Source organism: Thalassophryne amazonica, chromosome 8, assembly GCF_902500255.1.
Source record: "Thalassophryne amazonica chromosome 8, fThaAma1.1, whole genome shotgun sequence".
NCBI lineage: Eukaryota > Metazoa > Chordata > Actinopteri > Batrachoidiformes > Batrachoididae > Thalassophryne > Thalassophryne amazonica.
This window is the reverse complement of record NC_047110.1, coordinates 17,838,675-17,858,534: the sequence shown is the minus strand read 5'-3', so window position 1 is coordinate 17,858,534 and position 19,860 is coordinate 17,838,675. Positions and strand designations below refer to the sequence as shown.

General features: G+C 41.1%; 1 protein-coding gene across 1 annotated transcript in view; it reads left to right on the top strand.

Moving 5' to 3' along the window:
* The window catches only part of ticrr (TopBP1-interacting, checkpoint, and replication regulator), a 78,673-nt gene that overhangs the window by 35,818 nt on the left and 22,995 nt on the right, over positions 1-19,860 (top strand). Inside the window, 8 exon segments of the mRNA XM_034175799.1 lie at positions 10,695-10,788; positions 12,391-12,473; positions 12,990-13,220; positions 13,426-13,513; positions 14,328-14,397; positions 15,257-15,388; positions 15,569-15,659; positions 15,771-15,829. Coding sequence (XP_034031690.1) covers positions 10,695-10,788; positions 12,391-12,473; positions 12,990-13,220; positions 13,426-13,513; positions 14,328-14,397; positions 15,257-15,388; positions 15,569-15,659; positions 15,771-15,829 — 848 coding nt within the window.

Here is a 19,860-nt window from a genome sequence, read left to right as displayed (position 1 = left end):
AAAAAATTGTGGCAGTCAGTAATGGTTACTTTTTTAGACCAAGCAGAGGGAAAAAAATATGTAATCACTCAATTCTGATGAAAAAATTATGGAATCATGAAAAACAAAAGAACTCTCCAACACATCACTAGTATTTTGTTGCACCACCTCTGGCTTTTATAACAGCTTGCAGTCTCTGAGGCATGGACTTAATGAGTGACAAACAGTACTCTTCATCAATCTGGCTCCAACTTTCTCTGATTGCTGTTGCCAGATCAGCTTTGCAGGTTGGAGCCTTGTCATGGACCATTTTCTTCAACTTCCACCAAAGATTTTCAATTGGATTAAGATCTGGACTATTTGCAGGCCATGACATTGACCCTATGTGTCTTTTTGCAAGGAATGTTTTCACAGTTTTTCCTCTATGGCAAGATGCATTATCATCTTGAAAAATGATTTCATCATCCCCAAACATCCTTTCAATTGATGGGATAAGAAAAGTGTCCAAAATATCAACGTAAACTTGTGCATTTATTGATGATGTAATGACAGCCATCTCCCCAGTGCCTTTACCTGACATGCAGCCCCATATCATCAATGACTGTGGAAATTTACATGTTCTCTTCAGGCAGTCATCTTTATAAATCTCATTGGAGAGGCACCAAACAAAAGTTCCAGCATCATCACCTTGCCCAATGCAGATTCGAGATTCATCACTGAATATGACTTTCATCCAGTCATCCACAGTCCACGATTGCTTTTCCTTAGCCCATTGTAACCTTGTTTTTTTCTGTTTAGGTGTTAATGATGGCTTTCGTTTAGCTTTTCTGTATGTAAATCCCATTTCCTTTAGGCGGTTTCTTACAGTTCGGTCACAGACGTTGACTCCAGTTTCCTCCCATTCATTCCGCATTTGTTTTGTTGTGCATTTTTGATTTTTGAGTCATATTGCTTTAAGTTTTCTGTCTTGACGCTTTGATGTCTTCCTTGGTCTACCAGTATGTTTGCCTTTAACAACCTTCCCACATTGTTTGTATTTGGTCCAGAGTTTAGACACAGCTGACTGTGAACAACCAACATTTTTTGCAACATTGCGTGATGATTTACCCTCTTTTAAGAGTTTGATATTCCTCTCCTTTGTTTCAATTGACATCTCTTGTGTTGGAGCCATGATTCACGTCAGTCCACTTGGTGCAACAGCTCTCCAAGGTGTTATCACTCCTTTTTAGATGCAGACTAACGAGCAGATCTGATTTGATGCAGGTGTTAGTTTTGGGGATGAAAATTTACAGGGTGATTCCATAATTTATTCCTCAGAATTGAGTGAGTCCATTTGTCTTTTTTTTTTTCCCTCTGCTTGGTCTAAAAAAGTAATCGTTACTGACTGCCACAATTTTTTTTTCTTGATTTCTTATAGTGTTTCTTAAAGCCAGAAAGTTGCCATTTGAAATGACTTAATTTTATGTCATGTCTGTGATCTGCTTTTTTTCTACAAAATTAAACAACTGAATGAACATCCTCTGAGGCCGATGATTCCATAATTTTTGCCAGGGGTTGTAGCACCTGGATAACTACATGTGCGCAAACACAGAGAGGTCGAGAATATATGGGCATTTTCACGGTATCGTAGAGCGCTGGGGTTGCACCGAAATTGGCCTTATATTTCCAGTATCTAAACATATTAGGTAAAATGTCATATATGAATAAATACATGATAGAATGAAGTACCTGTTAAAAATATATATATATATATTTGTTTATCTTGAAAATATATCAAGCAGTTGAATTTTGGACAGAAATGACTTTCAAATTTGAAAAAATCAGTTTTCCAAGTTGAATAATTTCCAAGGCAGAATATTCACCACAAAAATATTCACTGGTAAAATACATTAGAATATGTACTTTTACTAAATGATGCAATAGTGGCTATATCCACGATTTTTTCTGTACAGGGTAGAATTGAATCTGCATGATTAAGTTTCCATCCAAAATGTCCACTCCGACTTTTCAATCTGTTGTTCTAACAAGAAATATATCTTTGTGAATCAGATACACTTTTAATAAAGTGCATCTATGTTTGTCACCTTAGGGCAAAATATATCTGAACTATCTTCTGAAACTTGGTATTGAGAAGCATGTGAACATCATTCCGTCCAAAAGCGTCCACTCCGAAATACAGGTTTAAGTCCTCGGTATGTTAGCACTGTAAATATTTCTGCTAAGGCAAGGAAATAAAAATATCCACTCACTTCATAATATACATATTATGCACTTCGAAAATTATTGGCTGTTAATTTTGAATAAGACCCACAAGGAAGACCCACAAGAAATATTTTGTCCACTTCGAAACCATTTGTTACAAATCTTAAAGTATCCTGTAACATTAATCTTTCCTGATTTTATTGATTTATTTCTCTAATATATCAAGACACTTGTGACATTATATACTTTTGAGCTATTTCTGACAGTCTTGACATTGTTTTAATTTTTTGCAGCCTATTAACAATATAATTATCTGAACTCCAAGAAAAGATGCACAAATTGCTGTAATACAGTACAAGAGTTATCACTTTGGGCCATGTATTAATATTTTCTTGAAACTATGAATTAATACTTATAATAACATAATTTGTTGTTATTCATACAAAAGAATAACATTTAGCTCTCATATTTGTCCCTTATGGGTAGACAATTTTGGCTCCAGAGGAGAATATTTCACCAAGACTCAAATTTTTAGTGAAAATTTCAGCTTCTACATCAACATTAATCATCCAGTAAATGATATAAATAATCTAGTTAAGTTTTACTAAGAAACTTGAACTTATTTTAACTTGGAAATATGGCTATTACTGACAGTGGTAATTTTCTTGTATTTTTAACCTTTTGGACATGTATACTTTGAAAGTCCAGAACTTGAGAGAAAATAAAGTTACAGACAAAATTTAAAAAGTTTCTGCAACCATAAAGGTTAGAGATATGAGATACTTGTATAAACTAATTACTAAAAACAGAAAATTGAAGACATCAATTTTTGACCTCTTTGGGACTGAATGCTCTACAATATTGTGAAAATGCCCATATACCAACAGTCACACCATTGGATGTGACCTGGGTGATGTCACTGGTTGTCTTTATATGCCAGACGCACCCAGCGCTGGCTTCTTTTCTGAATGAACTTGCAGGACTCTGAGTGACAAAGCAACTCTGGCGGTCATCTGGAATTCATACATTCATTCATAGCTCTCGTTCTATTTCATTCCTACTGACCGCCAGAGAGCGGTGCTTTAGCACCTGGATGACTTGATACCAACAAGGTCTCACAGTCACACTCACCTAGCATCAGCACTGGGGAGTGGAGGCTGACAACACTGCCGAAGTCACTGCAGGAGGAGCGGCCACATTCAGTCTGTAATAGTGGGCGAAGGTACTAATGTACCGCTTCAACAGCCTTGAGGGACACCCTTGCAGATGAAGTCTATGTTCCCCCAGGGTCTGAGGTGCAGAAGGCACTGGTTGGAGAGTCGTATAAGCCTGTGCTGATGCATCTTTGAGTTGAGGCCTAGGTTGTTGATCCAGATCTGTAGGCGACGTAAGAACAGAAGTCCCAAAGGTACCACTAGCGATATTGCAGTCAGTTTTTGCCCATCAACCGGAGCAGCAAACCAAAAGACAGTGTCACAGCCCGTTGAATGTGTGAGACGAGACGAATTACATTGTCCATGGCGATGCAGTCATAGTTAGGGAATTGATGGCAATGCCAATGAAGGTTGTTTGTTGACTGGGAACAAGAGAACTCTTTGCAAAATTCACTGTGAATCCTAACTGAGAGACATGGTTCAGTAGAAGAGCTGTGTCGTTGTGCGCCTGCTTCTGAGTCGGAGCATAGACAAGCCAATCGTCTAAGTAGGGTAGGATTCTTAATCCGAGACGTGCAGTGGGGCTAGTGCTGCAGCCATACATCTGGTAAATGTATGAGGGGCGAGAGAGAGGCCGAAAGGAAGCACCCTGAACTGGTATGCCTGACCCTCGAAAGCAAAGCGGAGAAACTGCCTGTGACGAGGCGCCACTGGCACAAGGAAATAGTCGTCCTTTAAGTCGACAGTTGTGAACCAGTCTCCTGGTGTGAGAGGAGAGGAAATGGCATCTCACTAATTTAGAAGATCTTCACTTAGCCTGGAAAAAGAGTCTGTTGCTCTATAAAAAAGCCCTCCGTAAAGCTAGGACATCTTTCTACTCATCACTAATTGAAGAAAATAAGAACAACCCCAGGTTTCTTTTCAGCGCTGTAGCCAGGCTGACAAAGAGTCAGAGCTCTATTGAGCTGAGTATTCCATTATCTTTAACTAGTAATGAGTTCATGACTTTCTTTGCTAACAAAATTTTAACTATTAGAGAAAAAATTACTCATAACCATCCCAAAGACGTATCGTTATCTTTGGCTGCTTTCAGTGATGCCGGTATTTGGTTAGACTCTTTCTCTCCGATTGTTCTGTCTTGAGTTATTTTCATTAGTTACTTCATCCAAACCATCAACATGTTTATTAGACCCCATTCCTACCAGGCTGCTCAAGGAAGCCCTACCATTATTTAATGCTTCGATCTTAAATATGATCAATCTATCTTTGTTAGTTGGCTATGTACCACAGGCTTTTAAGGTGGCAGTAATTAAACCATTACTTAAAAAGCCATCACTTGACCCAGCTATCTTAGCTAATTATAGGCCAATCTCCAACCTTCCTTTTCTCTCAAAAATTCTTGAAAGGGTAGTTGTAAAACAGCTAACTGATCATCTGCAGAGGAATGGTCTATTTGAAGAGTTTCAGTCAGGTTTTAGAATTCATCATAGTACAGAAACAGCATTAGTGAAGGTTACAAATGATCTTCTTATGGCCTCGGACAGTGGACTCATCTCTGTGCTTGTTCTGTTAGACCTCAGTGCTGCTTTTGATACTGTTGACCATAAAATTTTATTACAGAGATTAGAGCATGCCATAGGTATTAAAGGCACTGCGCTGCGGTGGTTTGAATCATATTTGTCTAATAGATTACAATTTGTTCATGTAAATGGGGAATCTTCTTCACAGACTAAAGTTAATTATGGAGTTCCACAAGGTTCTGTGCTAGGACCAATTTTATTCACTTTATATATGCTTCCCTTAGGCAGTATTATTAGACGGTATTGCTTAAATTTTCATTGTTACGCAGATGATACCCAGCTTTATCTATCCATGAAGCCAGAGGACACACACCAATTAGCTAAACTGCAGGATTGTCTTACAGACATAAAGACATGGATGACCTCTAATTTCCTGCTTTTAAACTCAGATAAAACTGAAGTTATTGTACTTGGCCCCACAAATCTTAGAAACATGGTGTCTAACCAGATCCTTACTCTGGATGGCATTACCCTGACCTCTAGTAATACTGTGAGAAATCTTGGAGTCATTTTTGATCAGGATATGTCATTCAAAGCGCATATTAAACAAATATGTAGGACTGCTTTTTTGCATTTACGCAATATCTCTAAAATCAGAACGGTCTTGTCTCAGAGTGATGCTGAAAAACTAATTCATGCATTTATTTCCTCTAGGCTGGACTATTGTAATTCATTATTATCAGGTTGTCCTAAAAGTTCCCTAAAAAGCCTTCAGTTAATTCAAAATGCTGCAGCTAGAGTGCTGACGGGGACTAGAAGGAGAGAGCATATCTCACCCATATTGGCTTCTCTTCATTGGCTTCCTGTTAATTCTAGAATAGAATTTAAAATTCTTCTTCTTACTTATAAGGTTTTGAATAATCAGGTCCCATCTTATCTTAGGGACCTCGTAGTACCATATCACCCCAATAGAGCGCTTCGCTCTCAGACTGCAGGCTTACTTGTAGTTCCTAGGGTTTGTAAGAGTAGAATGGGAGGCAGAGCCTTCAGCTTTCAGGCTCCTCTCCTGTGGAACCAGCTCCCAATTCAGATCAGGGAGACAGACACCCTCTCTACTTTTAAGATTAGGCTTAAAACTTTCCTTTTGCTAAAGCTTATAGTTAGGGCTGGATCAGGTGACCCTGAACCATCCCTTAGTTATGCTGCTATAGACGTAGACTGCTGGGGGGTTCCCATGATGCACTGTTTCTTTCTCTTTTTGCTCTGTATGCACCACTCTGCATTTAATCATTAGTGATCGATCTCTGCTCCCCTCCACAGCATATCTTTTTCCTGGTTCTCTCCCTCAGCCCCAACCAGTCCCAGCAGAAGACTGCCCCTCCCTGAGCCTGGTTCTGCTGGAGGTTTCTTCCTGTTAAAAGGGAGTTTTTCCTTCCCACTGTAGCCAAGTGCTTGCTCACAGGGGGTCGTTTTGACCGTTGGGGTTTTACATCATTATTGTATGGCCTTGCCTTACAATATAAAGCGCCTTGGGGCAACTGTTTGTTGTGATTTGGCGCTATATAAAAAAAAAAATTGAATTGATAGCTTGTAGGACGTCTACTGTGCAAAGCATGTGAAACTGCAGCACCTTGAGATAATGATTCAGACGTCGGAGATCGAGGATACGACAAAAGCCGCCATCCTTTGAAACAAGGAAGTAAATTGAATAGAACCCCCTGAACTGCTCTGAACTGTGAACTGGCTCTATGACCTCCTTCTGCAGGAGTTCCAAAATCTCCTGTTGTTGGGCAGCAGACTGCACTGGGTCGGAAACAACGGTCATTTTCACCCCATTGAACTTTGGAGGACGACATCCGAACTAAATTCTGTAACCCTCGAACAAGGTTGAAATCACCCTTGGGTCTTGAACTTAAGTCTCCCAGTGCCTGAGATGATTTAGTGAAAAATGGCTGGGGGTCAAATGTTGGCAGTCAGACCCGACCACCTCTGCCTCGCATCCCTGAGGACCTCTGGGCGCGATTACTGGAAGCTCTGTGAAACCGTTCAGTTCTCAGGGGTCTGCCTGTAGGCTCCCGAAAGGCAGGCCGCTGGGAGAGCTGGCCCTCAACTGCGAAGGCATGTGCAGCTCTGGGAGTAGGCGGGAGCTTGGATGTAGAGTGAAAAGCTGTAGCACGTCTGACTGGCTGAGGCCTGGAAGACCGGTGTAGGTCAACAAACTGTCGCCGAGATTCACGAGCTTCAACAGCACGCTCCAAAGTTTGTTTGGCCGTAGGTCCAAATACTTGGCCTGGAAGAACCGGCAGTGAATGGAGTGTACCTCTGCAGGATTTGGACAGGGGGGACTGCGTAAGCCACACCTGACATCTAGTGATGGTAAGGGTTGACATCAGTCTGCCAAGCTCTCTGGACATATAAGCAAAAGTTTGGAGTGAGGCATCACCAAGACTTTGAGTAGCATCATCAACCTCTGCCTCCCTCAAAGACTTTGAGGGGGCAAGGGCTAAATGGGACAGTGAGTTGCCTAGGCCAGGGGTGCTCAAGTTCGGTCCTCTAGAGCTACCTTCCTGATACTCTTAGTTGTCTCCCTGCTCCAACACACCTGAATCCAATGAAAGGCTCAGTAAAAGCCTGCTAACGAGTCTTTCATTGGATTCAGGTGTGTTGGAGCAGGGAGACAACTAAGAGTATCGGGAAGGTAGCTCTCGAGGACCGAACTTGAGCACCCCTGGCCTAGGCGACCAGTGCGAGCAGCTATGTCATAGCTTTTGGTGAGGAGGTCATCAGTGACCCTACACTGAGGTAGTGGGCAGCGGGCATCCGGCCGAGCAGCATCAGCCAGAGCCACAACCAGGTTTGCAATAATGGTGTCAACGGTGGGCATACGGTTCAGACCATACTGAGCCGAATCACACATAGAGCTAAGGGTTCTGCAGTCCTGCGATAGATGGGTTGATGATTTGGGGTCTGCCCAACATCGTTGGAGCTCCTCAATATATGGTTGCGAAACTGGAACATTGAACTCAAGTTTCTGAGTGACTTTGAAAAGGGCATTTGAAGAGGTGGTTTCCGCGGGGGGATTGTTGACCCCAAGCCTGGATAAAGCCAACTCAACAGCTTGCTTGACAAAAGATAGTCCAGGTCCAGTTTGCGACAGGGACTCTGCCTCAGAGGTGTGAGAGCCCACTAATGAATGGCTTGGGGAGAGACCCCTCTCATCCTGATCCTCCATACAGTTTGTATCACTTGTCATGTCCAAGGAATCAGTCGCAGAAATAGACATGCCATCTTCTTCCTGCTGAGTAGCTACATCGGTCTGATCAGCCTCATTAGGGACAACAGGAACTGTTACGGTATCCCTAGGCTGTAGATTCAGAAACAAGGACTTAATCTGAGCAAACTCAGACGTTAATGTTTCAACCTTTTCAGCCAAAGCATGGTCATGAATAACCTTCTTAACAGAAGGGGTCCCTGCATGTGGGCGTTGGGGCTGGAGTCCAAAGTCCCACTAGGCATCCCACTTTCCAATGCTGCAAGTCTAGCAGACCTCTCTGCCAGTGGCATACTGGCACAATTAAGGCAGGCATCGCCAGTCAGGGCTTCCCTCAGGTGTCCGATTCCAAGACATGAGGGGCAAAGCATATGTCCATCACCTGGGCTCAGTGGAGCCAAACAGGTATTACAGCCATGCAACAAAGGCCCTGACAACATTGTGAACTGCGTGCAGATGGCTAACACAAGCCCTGACGGTTACAGATAGAAAGACAATGTAAATAGTAACACAAGGCACAGAGCGTGAATCGCTCACAACCACAGTCGTAACACAAGACACGGAGTGTGAATCACTCACAGCATAATGCTAACACAAGGCACGGAGCGTGAATCACTCGCAGTCACAGCCGTAGCACGAGGCACGGAGCGTGAATCGCTCGCAGTCACAGCCGTAGCACGAGGCACGGAGCGTGAATCGCTCGCAGTCACAGCCGTAGCACGAGGCACGGAGCGTGAATCGCTCGCAGTCACAGCCGTAGCACGAGGCACGGAGCGTGAATCGCTCGCAGTCACAGCCGTAGCACGAGGCACGGTGCGTGAATCGCTCGCAGTCACAGCCATAGCACGAGGCACGGAGCGTGAATCGCTTGCAGTCACAGCCATAGCACGAGGCACGGAGCGTGAATCGCTTGCAGTCACAGCCGTAGCACGAGGCACGGCGCATGAATCGCTCGCAGCCACAGCCGTAACACGAGGCACGGCGCGTGAATCGCTCGCAGCCACAGCCGTAACACGAGGCACGGCGCGTGAATCGCTCGCAGCCACAGCTGTAACACGAGGCACGGAGCGTGAATCGCTCGCAGTCAGCCGTAGCACGAGGCACGGAGCGTGAATCGCTTGCAGTCACAGCCGTAACACGAGGCACGGCGCGTGAATCTCTCGCAGTCACAGCCGTAACACGAGGCACGGCGCGTGAATCGCTCACAGCCACAGCCGTAACACGAGGCACGGCGCGTGAATCGCTCACAGCCACAGCCGTAACACGAGGCACGGCGCGTGAATCGCTCACAGCCACAGCCGTAACACGAGGCACGGCGCGTGAATCGCTCACAGCCACAGCCGTAACACGAGGCACGGCGCGTGAATCGCTCACAGCCACAGCCGTAACACGAGGCACGGCGCGTGAATCGCTCACAGCCACAGTCTTAACACGAGGCACGGAGCGTGAATCACTCACAGCCACAGTAATAACATGATGCACACCGCTGAAATACTCACAGCCCAAGTGCTAAGTCACTTAAAGCAATGACAACAGTAGCTGCTAGCGGAGCTGTTGAACTTAGCAAAATGGTGGCAGCGCAGACGAAAGTACTTCAAGGAGTGGAAACCACTCACGGCAAGCTCAACACAGTACACTATACTGGTTCTGATACACACACTACCACGTAGTTAGCGGGGTTAGCGACACAACTAAACAGGTAGCCAGCTTTCGTCGAAACAACACAGCTAAAGGGTTAGCGGCTAGCAGCTAATGACTTCAACTGTCCACAGAGGAAAATACCCAGCAGGGCAGCTGGAAGGTGTACTCACAACAGGCGAATCCAAGAATACAAAACGGTGAAGCCGTGTCTTGCAGCCTCTGGAGAATGTGTGCAGTGCACGTAGCTCTAACCAAAAGTGGGTTGCGAGGCTACAAGTGAGAGCGGCAGTCGTAGCTAAATGCGTTCTCAACCTCTTCAGAATGCGAGAATGTAGAAAAGAAGCGAGCGCTGGGTGTGTCTGGCATATAAAGAGAACCAGTGATGTCACCCAGGTCATATCCAATGGTGTGACTTTGTTGGTTTATATTCTCGACCTCTCTGTGCTTGCGCACATGTAGTTATCCAGGTGCTAAAGCACCACCCTCTGGCGGTCAGTAGGAATGAAATAGAACAAATGTTATCAGATACTTTCAAATGTTATCAGAATGTACCAAGCAATTGTAGCAAAGCAGCATTAGCCAGTAGGGGATATTGTGTTCTTAGAACACTGGAATTCAGGAAGCAGTGCAGCAGTAACTGTGTGGATGGCAGCAGAAACAAACCTTCTTGAGCAGAAATGCGTGATCAAGTTATTTTTTTAATTGATCAGTATCTGATTAATTAAATCCAAGTCACCAAATAAGCGTACATGTGTTAGTGTGTATGGTGTCCATGATGTACTTTGCCACTATCCAAAAAAATGAAAAATAGTGTGATGTTAATTTTTGGCAACATTGCCCATGCCTTGACCACTGCTGAAGAACACATGACCATCCTTGACAAGTTGTAAATGTTATAATGAACACTGATTTTTGTGTCTGTTCCAGGTGTCAGCTGCAGTCGCTGTTGAGATTGGAGTTATGCAGACATTTTTCCTCTGAACAGTCAGGCTCACTGGATGGTGAACAGATGGCAGAAGAGGTAACATGCTGACTAACAGAAACATTTTGATGCAGTTCAAGTCTTCTTCTACTTCTTGTGGCTGTTCACATTCGTGATCACCACAGGAGATCATCTTTCTCCATTTCACCATGTCCTCTGCATCTTACTGTAGGGATGTCCCATCCGTTCTAGTCAGTATCAGGCCTAATTGAGGCAGTTTCTAATTGATCATGTTTGGATTTACATAATGCTATGTTGACGGACATATAGCCCCCATTTTATCAGTGCTTGCTGCTAGCTCAGCACCTGTGCCGTGGCATGTGATTCAAAAGCTTATTTATGCTTTGCTTTGCTTCAGATAACACTAAATGTATTTCTACCAGCTGTGGTATGATATGTTCCTAACAGCCAATTAGGTAGCACTTGCCACATAAATATGGATTTTTCTCGTTGGCCTGTTTCATCATTGTTTTCCTCTTGTTAACAGGTAGTGCACGGGCCTGTAGCCAGAGTGGGGCCAAGGGGTTTACGTTATTTGCTAAAAATAAAAAAAAAAACATTAAGGAGCAGCTTGTAGGGCTGTCATGGATCACAAATGCCACAGTTTGGATCAGATACAAATTTTAAGCCATGGGTCTGACTGCTGTTTTTTTTTTTTGGGGGGGGGGGGGGGGGTGTCAATTAGCGAATGAGGAGAACAAAGATAACAAGGTGTTCAGTGTTTTACATAATATTTTAATATAAAATACTTAATTGTTGTATTAAATTGCAATCTGAACAGTATCAGTCAATAATTGTAGTCTTTGTCAAAATCATGAGAAGTAAAATAAACTTTAAAAAATGGAGAACTGACCTAATGCATGATCTGGGTTTGGCCCCGGACCCCCTATATGTATATATATTTTGATTGAGATATAATGTAAAATTGTACCCCAAATGGGCTTTTCAATATTAAATTCGGATGTCCACAGTCCAAATCATATCAGGATCAAACTTTGTCACGCGATAGTGAGTGCCAGTCTGCACCTCGCTTTCAAATATGAAAGTCATTGGGGTATGTTTGATTAAGATATAATGTCAAATATACATTAAATGGGGTTTTCAATGTTAAATTTAAATGGCCACAAAATCTGTATTAGATCCGGATCAAATTTTGTCAGTCAATAAAGAATACCATCCTAAATACCCCTCTCAAATATGAAAGAAATTAGATTTTTGAGTTATGAATTGGTGAAAATTCGGTAGGGATTTTCCTGACTTTTATCTATGACCTTGAAAACTGAACCAGTTCTTGCCAATCAGGATATGAATCCTCTGTAAAAATTTGATGATACTGTATATGAAAAATTGTGGGTTACAGGCTGTTCACAAGCAGACAAACAAACAGGGGTGAAAACATAACCTCTGCCCGACTTTGTTGGCGAAGGTAACAATCACTGTGGACCTTTTTACGTGAACTGTACACTGGGTGCTCTGTTGAATTTACAGTTCGAACAATTATTTTCTTTTTGCTTGAAACATTTTGCAGCCATCGGTTATTTGTGTACTGTTGATGTGAGGTCCAGACCTCAACCATAAAAACTCAAAAGAGAACCAAAAGATATATTTACACTACGTACGTAAATTTGTCCTGTTGCTCAGGTTGCAGAAATGCTCCGGATTATTTCCCTCACCAAAGACCCAGTTTGCCTAACAAGGTTCCTTCAAGAGGAAATCCTCCCAGGGTGAGTACAGCAGTCATTTTCATAGTTTGCATGGAGAGGTCTTGTGGTGCTTTTGTCATTATTTTTCCTTTAATAATTGTGCATGCTGACAGTAATAAGGTGGGATTGATTTGTAGTCAAGTTGTAACAAAAGGGACTTTAAAATTATTGCTGCTGGATTGCTTTTCTATAGATTTTTTCCAATGCGCAAAGTACACAGACATACATAGTGATGTGAGGAGTGACCATACAAGGTGCACCTTGCTTAAAAGCACCTTGGTGATGGTAACGAGGGCAAGATGAGCACTGTTTTGATATTGTTTTGCCTTCCTGAATAACACACTCCTGTTTATCCCAAGTAATAATTCAGGAGGCTGTTGTTCACCTGCTCTCTGTTCTAATACTTGCTGTGTCCTCATGTTCCGTTGTCAACTTAAAAAAAAAAAAAAAAAAAAAAAAAAAAAAGGAAAGGAAATCCTCGTATTTCTCAGCTCTAGGATTTATAATTGAACTTTGTGCTGTTTTGTGTAATGGCAGGTTTCTCACAGCCATTCCTAAGGTGCTTGCAGATGTCTACCACAGTCTGGGCACCCAGCTTCCTGAGGCACTGCTGGCTCTTCTGCCTGCTGATTTCTTCAGTGATGAGTCCATTGCAAAGGACAGTGTTTCTCCTTCAGTGTCCACACCGCCCCTGTCCACCCACAGTCTGACACTGGATAGTGGGCACTGCCTGCAGCACCTCAGAAATCGCTCAGCCAATAAGAAAAGGTGAGTTTGGCTTTAGAAACATTACCATTGGTAGGGGAACATAATTATAAATGGTTGAAGTTATTTTAAGTGGAATTGTTGCTTTTATTGTTTTATTATTGGAATGGAATAATTGTCTTTTAATTTGATTGTCAGTCATGCAACTGCCCCAACAATAATACATACATTTCTGAGATTTTGCAATTTGTGTTTTTGCCTTTTTTAGGAGTGAGGTGTTGACTCGTCATCGTAGTATGATTGAGTCATCGCAGAGTCTTCGCCAAATAGAGATGCCTAAAAAGACCACAAGAGCCGTAAGATGACCAAAAATAATAAACAATTGCAAATCATTTTCTTGAAAGCAGAATCAGCACAATAGTTACATAATAAGTGTTTTAACTAGGGGTCGATATTCAGCATTTTTGCGGACCAGTCTTTTAAAATATGAATCGCTGCTTTCTGGCTTGTAGCAATGTCCCACGCAAAGCACTACTTGATATGCCACAAGTTCAGCCTGTCGATGCTGAAGGCTGCTGTCCCACAGACTGGCATAGAAGAAGGTAGCAGAGTGTAGACTGGAGCTGTGTTGGCTGGATCTATTTAATTGTTCATTTGTTCAACTTCATAATGTTATTTGTAGCTCCTTGCACTTTTTGTGTGAATTAAACATATTCCTCAAAACATTTGAGTCCTACAGATTAATTCGCCTTTGAGACACTTTACATTGTCTAAACTCCAACAAATGTTGACTGGCTTGTTTTGTGTTAGAACTCCATGTGGAAGGTGATGGTCTAGTGGTTAAAGCATTGGGCTTGAGACCAGAGTATCCTCGGTTCAAATCCCAGCCTGACCAGAAAATCACTAGGGGCCCTGGGGCAAGGTCTTTAATCCCCTAGTTGCTCCCAGTGTGTAGTGAGCGCCTTGCATGGCAGCAGCCTCACATCGAGGTGAATGTGAGGCATTGATGTGTAAAGCGGTTTGAGCTTGTGATGCAGATGGAAAAGCGCTACATAAATGCAGTCCATTTACCATGTTAAAATGTTCATAAAATTATGTCTGTAAATGTTGTCTCATTTAATATTCAGGTTTTGTCTGTGTGGGGTTTTCTTTCTTCTTTTTTTGTAATAGTCCAAGACAAAGGTCGCTGTTGCAGTGGAAAGACCATCTGCAGAGCCACAATCTCAGAAACAAACACAAGGTCTGTGCTATTCTCATCTAACTTCTTGAGACATGCAGTCAAAACCAAGCATGGGAGTTGTTGACTAAGGTTGTCAAACTCCCAGTTTGACAACCTTAGTCATATTAAATCATAGTAATCAATCAAGCCTCAGAGTGCACTACTCACGGTTGACAGTTTTGTCACATGGATGAGATGAAATTTTCAGCATTTTCAGCATAGTCATATGGACCATATCAAGAGGTGTTGGCACTCTGTGCCCTGTGGTACTGCCATAGCTTTGGGACACTCATGTAGCCAAGGAGCCACACCTGTAGTTTTGGTGCTACATAGTACTGATGCAACCCCTCACAAGCTTTCATGACTCATGATGCTGCAAAACACACCTTATTACAGCTACTATACTCTGCGGACAGTTTCGTAGCTTTCAAAACACACACATAGTTCTATTTCATTCATCCTGACTGCCAGAGGGCGGTGCTTTAGCACCTGGATTATTCCATGCACACATGCGCAAAGGTCAAGTCTTATACCAACAAAGTCATGTTAGCGGGCGTGACCTGGGTGACGTCAGCAGCGGTATATGAGAGCATGTCACTCAGCGTTCAGTCCTTTTCCCATCTCTCACGTGGAGAGCAGAAGGTCGAACTTCTTGTATACCTCGCTGGAAGTTGCCGTGTCCCAGATCAACAGCTTTGGGAATGTTGCTTCCATTAACACCTGTTACTTTCACTGCTTTTGCCTATTGCAATGTAAAATTTGCTCTGTAGCTTTAACTTTTAATATAGAACCCAAACATTGAGTTTTTGTTCTATAAACTGTAGAAGTAGTGTGTGTACATTATCATGTTTAATACGGGCCCTGTTCTGATGGTTCTCAGAGGTGACCAAGGTGAGAAGAAATCTGTTCAATCAAGAAATAGTTTCTCCTTCAAAGAAAGCCAAGCTGCCAAGGAGCCAGTCTGTGTCTGCTGTGGAGGGAGTGAAACGCAAACGATCTCAGGGGAACGCAGGTAAAAGCAGTAAATACATTTTTTTTACACTGTGGAAAATAAAATCACATTCAAAATTCTAAAATTAATGTATTAAATATTTATAAAGCATGCCATATTTGTATATTTAGATGTATTTTACAAATAGAAAGTTTTAAGCAATTTATCCATTTAACCAAGTTAAGCTTCCCCCCCTTCCAGAGGGACACAAACTCCTTACAAAGAAAGTGAGTGATACTCCTCTCCACAAACAAGTGTCCAATCGTTTCCTACACCTTCAGAAAATGGGAAGGTATGTTTAACATAGTGAGTTTACTTATATTTAGTTGTGCTGTTTACACCTGCAGTTAGTCTTTCATATAATTTACAATAAACACCAACTGTTTTGGTCATTCTCTACCAGGAGATCGATGCCAACTGAGGAGTGTGTTGTAGAAGAATCACCAGAGAAACCTGCAAATGGTATTGAATTACTGCTACATTTTTTTGTTAGTTTACCACATATCATTAGTATACTAATACAACATTGTGATAGTTACAAATTCACATTATACTAAAAATTATTTGGGTCTGCTTTGGAGATTATTGGGCATTAGCCAACATAATTTTATGAGATTGGCGATGCAGCACCAGTGAATGAAAAATATTTATACCCCTGCAAACAAAAATTGGTGCAGTGTTGTTTGGGTATATAGAGTAAAGGTCACCCTTGTCTGTCTGTCCATCAGTGCATTTGTTTGCTCATAACTCTTGCAAGCACAGCTCTTCTGAAACTGTTTGATAGATTTCAGTGATGCGTCACAGAGTGGTAGTACACCATGTAAGGATGTACATGAAGCATAACATTGCCAGTCATCTTAAAGGGGAGATAATTGGACTTTTGTGTTTGAATAATACGTCACATGATGTTGCCCTTGTAAGCCCAACTCTTCTTAAACCAAATGGTGGATTTCAATAAAACTTAATAGAATGGCAGGTGGCACTGTGACTTGGTGGTTACCACTGTTACCTCACATGGAGAAGATCCTGGGTTCACTTCCCACCTGGTTCTTTATGTGTGAAGTTTGCATATTTGTGTGGGTTCCCTCCAGGTGCTCCAGCTTCTGCTTTCTTATAAAGACATTCAAGGTTTGGTAAATTGGACACTTTAAATTGACCATAGTTGTGAATGTGTTTAATATGTCACTCTGTGATAGACTGGCATTCTGTCCAGAGTGTGCCTCGGCTCTCACGCAGTTACCACTGGGATAGGCTCCAGCTTCCCTGTGACCCTTTTAGAATAAGCAGGTATAGAAACAGAAGGAATTAACACAAATGTAGCACATCATATGAAGATGCAACTCATTTTGAACCACTTTATAGGTTTCATTGAAATTTCACACAATGTTAGTGCATGCCATGTGAAGATGTCCTTGGAGGAAAATAATTCTAGTAAAACCTCTTCAAGGGGAGATAATTGTACTTTTTTAAAAAATACATCATATTTGCTAGTTACATGTGCAGAGGTTGATCAGTTTGTTATTTCAGGTATTTCTTCCCAAAGAGTAGATAGAACTTTATTAATCCCTTGGAAAGACTCCGTCAGGGAAATTGAGGTCCCAGCAGCATTGTATAGCAGCACACAGGGTAAGAAGCACACAGAGTATCAAGAGTGAAAGTTTAAAAAAAAAAAAAAGATTTAATACCACTGATACATAGTGCATAAAAATCAGTGATGCTCATCTGAAATTCATGGTCACCTTATGTTATGAGTCAAACATAAATATTTTTAATGATATTCAGGTCATCTGTAGGTGGGTCAGTGAAACTACATTTAAAGCATATGTCAAACTTCAGTGTCTTCAGGTCAGGCTATTGCCCCACTCATTCTGAATGTAAGAGATGTGCCAGATTATAGGATTATACTTGCTAATTCTTGTTAATTCATGCTGTCTCAAGGACTGTCAGGCTGTCCACTGTATATGCTCTAGTTGCTCAAGTCTTTTCGTTAACTCTCGATAAAACTGCCAAGAGCTCGAGGGAGGACAGCGGGTCAAATTCCCAACACTAATAAGTACCGGCTCTCTTGCCATCATTTTAAATAGACAATTTTTATTTGACAGACTAAATGTTCTGAGGACAGTGACTTCAGTCTAATGAGCTGAGCTGTACACTGCAGTAGCAAATTCTACATGCAGTTCATCAGACAGTCTTTGTTTATGCAAGACCTTTCCCATGCTTTAATCACACAGTTGATTTTAAATGTCAAATACAAATAAACACAAAAACGGCAAATGTAGGTAAACGAAGATAAAATAATATAACTGACAAAGTGACAAAGTTTTTTTAATTCGGCACACAAAATATTCAAATAGAAAAAAATGAACAATTCCACAAACAAACACAGACAAAACTAGTGAGTCCGAAAGGGTGTGGGCTGAAGCAAAGCTTATTAGCGCCCACCCCTGCTAGTACAAGTCCAACAATTCTAATCAGTCATATTTACATAAATATAAATTCACTACTACATGTCGACACACAGACATACACATCAATATACTATTCACTTATAATTATATTTATATAGTACCAGATCATAAGAAAGTCGAATCAAGGCACTTTACGCCAGTAAGGACTAATCTTACCAACCACCAGAGCAAGCACTAGGCAACTGTGGTGAGGAAAAACTCCCTATAAGGAAGAAACCTCAAGCAGACCAGGCTCTTGGGGGTGACCCTCTGCTTGGGCTGTGCCACATATACCTATATACATACGTATATACTTTACAAACATAAATATATACATACATATACACAGTCACTTATATACATATACATATACACCTACCCATATCTATATATCTACATACGCATATACATACCCACACATTCAAATATACAATAAGTCCCACTTATAAATTGAACATTCCATATAAATCAAATTATATTTGCTTCTTTATGATACTTAGACATAATGTTCTTTTTGAGTAGTTTCTTAAATCTCACTAAGGTACTACTCATTCTAACCTCTGTTGAACATTTGTTCCATTTCCTCACCCCAACCACAGACACACAAAAACCCTTTACATTTGTTCTTACTGGTGGTTTCATAAAAATTGCACAACCTCTTAAACTATATCTGGATTCCCTCAATTGGAACAGACTCTGGACATGTCTCGGTAAGGCTTGGTTTTTCGCTCGAAATAAAGTTTGAATTGTAATGTAATCGACCAAATCAATGAATTTTAATACATTTAAAGACACAAATAGAGAATGAGTTGGTTCACGATATTGTTTATTGCAGATGATTCGTATGGCTCGTTTTTGCAAAAGGAATATTGGATTGGTATTTGATTTGTAAGTGTTTCCCCATGACTCAACACAATATGTCATATATGGTACCATCAGAGAATGATATAAAGTAAGTAACCCTTCTTGCGGCAGTAGGTCTTTGGCTTTATACAAAATGGCTATAGTTTTTGACAATTTTGATTTCACATAATTTATATGTGGTTTCCAGCTAAGTTTATTATCAATTATAACACCTAAAAATTTATTCTCAGTTACTAACTCAATTTCCTTATTGTTTATAGTTAAATTTTTACATTTGGGTGCCTGTTTATTTCCAAATATAATACATTTAGTTTTCCCAAGGTTGAGTGACAACTTATTAGCGTCAAACCAAACCTTAACTTTTTCCAGTTCTTTCTCCACTATGTCCAGAAGCTGTTCAAGATTTTCACCGCTACAGAACACAGTTGTATCATCCGCAAAAAGGACACATCTCAGTGAACTCGACACCCAACTTATATCATTTATATAGATTATAAACAACAAAGGACCCAGCACTGAGCCCTGCGGCACCCCACAAGTGACATCCCTGAGTTCAGAATTTGTATTATTGAATTGAACATACTGAAATCTGCCTTGTAAATAACTAGCTATCCATTCATATGCCAGACCTCTGATTCCATATTTCTGCAGTTTACTTAATAGTATTCCATGGTTAATTGTGTCAAACGCTTTCTGTAAATAAAAAAAACACCTATTGTGTATTGTTTATTATCAATTGCAGTTGCTATACTTTCCACAAAGTCCATCAAAGCATGTGATGTAGTTCGAGACCTTCTGAATCCATATTGTTCTTCACAAATGATGTTATGTTTCAGTAAATAATCATTTAATCTTTTAGCAAATATTTTTTCCAAAATTTTGGAAAATTGTGGCAGGAGTGATATAGGTCTATAATTAGAAAATGTGTGTTTGTCACCAGTTTTAAACAGAGGAATTACTTTGGCTATTTTCATTTGAGAAGGAAATTTACCAGTACTTAGTGACATATTGCAAATATAATTGAACGGTTTTACTATACAATCAATAACTTTTTTTAATAAAGCCATATCCAAATTATTAAAATCAGTCGATTTCTTACTTTTTGAACCATGAACCAGATCAAGTATTTCCCTTTCATGAGTACCACCAATGAACATTGAAACAGATTTGTTAAACGTTGAA